A 5799-nucleotide genomic window follows, 5' to 3' on the forward strand; every position below is an offset into this window, starting at 1 on the left:
GATCCCTCCTTCCTGCCCAGTGTTTTAACCACTGTTTTTACTTTTTGTATCTTTCTTATTTATTTATTCATTATCAGATTTATACCCTGCCCTCCCAGCCGAGGTTTTAATTTTTTTAATGATGTGTTTTTGTTTTAATGGTTTTTAAGACTGGTATTTAATGATATATGTTTTTAATCTATTACCTACCTTGGTGGCCCTGGAGAAGGCAGAACATTTTGTAAATAACGGCCATGCCATAGTCATGAAAAACAAAGTCAACAGCAAAGCAAGGTAATAGCCCCCAACCCTCACTTGCAAGTTCCTCCCTGTACAGAAATATCAAAGTGCAAGCAAGAACAGAGGAACAATTGGTTTCTCCCCCTTCTCTTCTTGCAAGACTTCAGCTGAGTATGCTGAGAAGATAACTTACCAAACACTAGAGGCCTGCTGTCTCTGGAGTTAGAAGTCGCTATCCCTAACACAGGGAGACAGACTACATGTTACGCTCACCATGTAAAATGCAGGCCATCTCCCCTAGTTCAGAACTCTGAAGCTTCCTTCCTGGCATCACCAGAAGCCACCAAACAGCCCTCGCTGTCTTGCATCTACCCAGCTAAGCTTCCAGACCAGTTTATTTATTAAGATCATTTCAACTCTCTTTTTCAATCAGTTTGGTGTAGTGGTTAAGTGCGCGGACTCTAATCTGGGAGAACCGGGTTTGATTCCCCACTCCTCCACTTGCACCTGCTGATGTGACCTTGGGTCAGTCACAAGCTCAGGCACAGCTGTCCTTGAAAAAGAGCAGTTTGTGTCAGAGTTCTCTCAGCCCCACCTACCTCACAGGGTGTCTGTTGTGGGGAGGGGAAGGGAAAGGAATTTGTAAGCCACTCTGAGACATCTTTGGGTAGTGAAGGGCGGGGTATAAATCCAATCTCTTCTTCTTCTCTTTCAATCTACAATTCTTTCTTGTTCTTTTTGGTATTTATGTATGTGTATATGCCTGGAAGTCATGGTTGACTTCTGGCGACCCCTAGAGGGACTTGGACATTTCAGAGAGGTAGCTTCCTATTGCCTGTCTCTGTGTCTCAGCCCTGGTATTCCTTGGAGAAGAGGAAGGATGTTGACACGCTCGAGCGTGTCCAGAAGAGGGCAACCAGAATGGTGAGAGGGTTGGAATCCAAGTCTTATGAGGAAAGGCTGAAAGAGTTGGGTATGTTTAGCCTGGGAAAGAGAAGGCTTAGAGGGGACATGATTGCAGACTTCAAGTATCTGAAGGGCTATCATGTAGAAGATGGAGCGGATCTATTCTCTCTTGCTCCGGATTGCAAGACTAGATCTAATGGGTGGAAATTACAAGGGAGTCATTATCGGCTAAATATCAGGAGAAACTTCCTAACTGTTAGAGTGGTTGAGCAGTGGAACAGACTGCCTCGGGAGGTGGTGGATGCTCCTTCGCTGGACGCTTTCAAGCGGAGGCTGGACAACCATCTTTCGCGTATGTTGTAGGTATGTAGGGCTATCTTTCAGCTATGCTGCTGCAGAGTGCAGGGGGTTGGACTAGATGACCTGCAAGGTCCCTTCCAACTCTAACATTCTATGATTCAAAGAAGAGGAGGAGATTGGATTTATACCCCGCCCTTCACAACCCAAAAGAGTCTCAGAGCGGCTGACAAACTCCTTTCCCTTCCCTTCCCCACAACAGACACCCTGTGAGGTAGGTGGGGGTGAGAGAGCTCTTGACAGAAACTGCTCTTTCAAGAACAGCTGTGCCAGAACTATGGCTTGCCTGAGGTCATCCAGCCAGGTGCAAGTGGAGGAGTGGGGAATCAAACCCGGTTCTCCCAGATTAGAGTCCGCACACTTAACCACTACACCAAACTGGAGGTCTCCCTTCTAAGTGCCTGCCAGGGTTGTCCCTGCCAGGGTTGTCCCTGCTTAGCTTCCAAGATCTTTTGAGATCAGGCTTGCCTGGGCTATCCAGGTCAGGGCATTTAATCTACAATTCTCAAAGCAAATCAGGAAAGAAGCATAAAAAATTAGCCAGAGGCAAGAAGATTATCTACTTCTTTATATTTTATTGATTATTTATGAATGACCAGTGCCTGATTTTATTATCTTATATATTATGTATTTTTATATCCAATCATTTTATTGGTGTACTCTACCCTGAGCCTTCAGGAAAAGGCAGAATAGAAATCTAGTAAATTAATTAAATAAACAATCCAAAGAACAAATACTATCAAAGGAGAGGCAGGAGGTAGATGGGCACTGATCCACTGCACTTGGACCAAGGTCAGCTAAGAACTTCTCCATGGAACATAGGCTCTTTAAAAAAGCATTTTAGGCCCCGTTCACATGGAGCATTTGCCACACTAAAGATACGGATGATAGGCGGATTTTCCGGGCACGATCACACCGCAACATCTGGGAAATGTAGTGCACCCATGGCTAACCCGTGGCTTTGTGCCGAAGATACGGAGTAAAAAACTAGTACTTACGATGTACTAGTTTCCGGAAAACGCGGGGCATAGGCGGGCGTCTGATCGCATCCCGTCCTAGTCCCGTCGCAAACTGGTTAGTTTTTTTTTTAGTCTTCACAGGACGCGCACAAACGATCATGCACATGCTCACCTTTTGGTGGGGAAAAAAATATTCCCGTTTGCAACCGAAGCAGCGCCTAGCGATTGCTGGTGTGATCGCGCCGCGCCGCTTCTTTGCTGCGCTGCAGGATAGCCGTGTGATCGGTACCTCACGCCCTAACCACAGGACCTCGACGGGACGTGTGATCAGGCGGCCGCACGTTATTTTGCTCCGGGGCAAACAGCCACGCTTCCCCCCCGCATTTTCCGGCCCATGTGACCGGGGCCTTAGTAATAAATATAGCAAGAACATCATAGTGACAATGTTTCTTCATTTTTCAGTCCCTGTGAGCTGATTTTGGAACCAATTTGAGCTAAAAAGAAGATTTAGAAAATTAAATAAGGGAGCCAGCCCATAACTCCTCCTTTACTGTCAGCATTACTACAAGACCTCCCAAGATTTTATTGCCTGACGTGGGAAGGCCATCAAAGCTCTGAACAGCCAGCTTCCTGCTGCTTTTTGTAGGACAAATATACTGCATAGCTTGGCTTAGACTGGAAAGGGCCACTTAATTGTTGGTTCATTTATTAAAGGTATTTGCATACAGTCTCTCCTCCATAGATCAGCAGTTTCCAGTCATGATTCAAAATTACATGCCATATAACCATTTAAAATCTGAAACAAATCCTTAGAAGAACCAGACAGTTTAACAGATTAATAACAAAAAGCCCCTCAGAGTAGCTGTGCGTTACAGGGTGCTCTTAAACACACACACAAAGATGCCAAAGGTCTCACCATTCACTTCACCATACCAGGCAGCCCATGCTTGCTTTGGAGAAAACCTGCTCTATGGCACTGTGTTCAACCAAGTTCCTTATGGAACAGCCTCTACCACTGCTGTTGGTTATCAAAGACTGGTCTCAAACTGGAGCATATCTAAAACAACTTGGTGCCGCAAAATCCCAATTCTGCCCACAGTTTGAACAAATTAATTTCTCACCACAGCAATTCTTCCTTATCTACCCAGTGCTCAAGTGCATGTTCCCCCCTCCTTTAACATCCAGGAGTGGAACCACTGGCTGCACATGATCCACATGTTCTATAATTAAGATTAACTGAGATCCTCTCCTTCCTGAATGGTTTCAGTTTTTCCTCGTGGGTAAAACAGAGCCCTAGAAACTAGTATCAACTTTTTAACTTTCTCCAGCACTGACCTCTCTGCTCCTTCCCCTGGGGTTAGCCGAGACTTCTGTTTTTATCAAAGTTTAAGTCCCTCTATGAGACTGAACAACAATGGTTTGTCATTGGTTTTGTAATGGGAGATTCGGGCCTACTTAGACTTTCGGATATTATAGAGGTAGCTTTACTTGGCTCATAAACACTAGCTTACATTCAGCTTTGTCACAGGTCCATGTTGCACAGTCATCATCGCACCTGTTTCAATGGACACCCGACCCCTTACAGCGCTGAGGACCCATAAGTGACACAAAGAGACCACTTACCATCATCATCATCCGCATCTCCAAACTGAGAATAATCTACTGCCTTTTTGTTTCTGGGAAGAACACACAAAAAAGAAATGTCATCTTTCAGTACCCAGGTACTGAAATATTTTTTCTCTGAACAGTCATCCTCAAAATACACATACCATTAACACTAATAGCCTAGATAATATTTTATCACAGTGCAATGGCTCCTAGCATCATAATGTACACGTGTATGAGTATTCACAATGAACTGTCACTGAATTGGATATTTTAATAGCTATGCAGAATTCAAATTTATCAAGATGAACTGAATCTGAAACAAAAAACTGATCTGGAATAAATCTGTTAAGTCAACCTTCTCTGGTGCTGTAAACCAGAACAGAAACCTAGAAACAACACATACAAAAATTTGTTCAGTAATAAAACGTGTAGGAGATCCTTGTGTAGCTTTTTATCCCCACCACCTATAGAAAGGCATGCAAAAAATAGCAGGGGTTACACATTCACAGTAAGCCACAGCTTCCTGCTACATAAATGGGACATGAGAATCCTTATGATTACATACTCCCCCCCCCTTGAAAAAATATGATTTGCACTTTCTCTGCACAGGACAAAAACACTGTCAAACAGCAGTAAGAGTATTTTAGAAACATTAGCTTTACCCAGAATACCAAAAGATACTTTAATCAAGAGGTTTATTGTCTAAACTATTTACAAAAATCCTTCGCACACTCTCAAACAGTGGATTCACCAGTTAACAAAAAACCCTCCATAAACAATAATATTTAAACACACTCAAACATCAATATTTTATTTCTGCTCCAATAATAATTAAATAAATAAATAATCCAAATCCAAATTTGGTTAACAAACAAAGTAATCTTAGCTGTAAAAGGTAAAAAGGATTCCTTTAAGCAGTGGAAAGCTAGTCACAGTGAGGCTAATAAAACGGAACACAGGTATGATTTGGTCCTAAGTACTACTCAAGACCTGGTGAGAGATGTAAAAGTGATTGCACCGCTTGGGAACAGTGATCATAATGTTGTTGAGTTCAACATTTGTATAAATAGGGAATTGGCCAAAAAGACTGACACAACCACTTTTAACTTTAAAAGTTCTCTGATATGAGGGGACATGTGGGGAGGAAACTGAAAGGAAAAGTAGAAAGGGTCAAAACCATTGGGGAAGCTTGGAAACTATTTAAAACTACGATCCTAGAAGCTCAAAAAAAAAAATATTCCGCAGGTTAGGAAAGGCACAAATAGGTATAGGAAAAAGCCTGCATGGTTAACAAACAAAGTAATGGAAGCTGTAAAAGGTAAAGAGGATTCCTTTAAGCAGTGGAAAGCTAGTCACAGTGAGGCTGATAAAACGGAACATAGGCTATGGCAAATAAAATGCAAGTCTGTGGTCAGGCAGGCAAAAAGGGAATATGAGGAGCATATAGCAAAAAACGTAAAGACAAACAATAAAACTTTCTTAAAATACATTAGAAGCAGGAAACCAGCCAGGGAGGCAGTGTGGCCCTTGGATGATCAAGGGGTAAAAGGAGTACTGAAGGATGATAGGGAAATGGCTGAGAAGCTAAATGCATTTTTTGCCTCTGTCTTCACTGTGGAAGATCAGAAGTGCTTGCCCACTCCAGAACCGCTGATTTCAGGAGGGGTGTTGAAAGACCTGAGTCAGATTAAGGTGACGAGAGAGGAGGTCCTAAAACTGATAGACAACTTAAAAACTGAAAAATCACCAG

General features: G+C 42.9%; 2 protein-coding genes across 2 annotated transcripts in view; one reads left to right on the forward strand and one right to left on the reverse strand.

The window, feature by feature from the left end:
• LOC107110408 (chromosome unknown open reading frame, human C12orf4) overlaps positions 1-5799 on the forward strand; it is a 56507-nt gene that overhangs the window by 20940 nt on the left and 29768 nt on the right. The gene's annotated exons all lie outside the window — the stretch shown is intronic.
• Positions 1-5799, reverse strand: part of RAD51AP1 (RAD51 associated protein 1) — a 25967-nt gene that overhangs the window by 15544 nt on the left and 4624 nt on the right. Inside the window, exon 2 of the mRNA XM_015411189.1 lies at positions 4065-4117. Coding sequence (XP_015266675.1) covers positions 4065-4117 — 53 coding nt within the window. The remainder of the gene's footprint in view (positions 1-4064; positions 4118-5799) is intronic.

This window comes from Gekko japonicus, unplaced genomic scaffold (assembly GCF_001447785.1).
Source record: "Gekko japonicus isolate JY-2015 unplaced genomic scaffold, Gekko_japonicus_V1.1 scaffold944, whole genome shotgun sequence".
In the NCBI taxonomy this organism is placed as follows: domain Eukaryota; kingdom Metazoa; phylum Chordata; class Lepidosauria; order Squamata; family Gekkonidae; genus Gekko; species Gekko japonicus.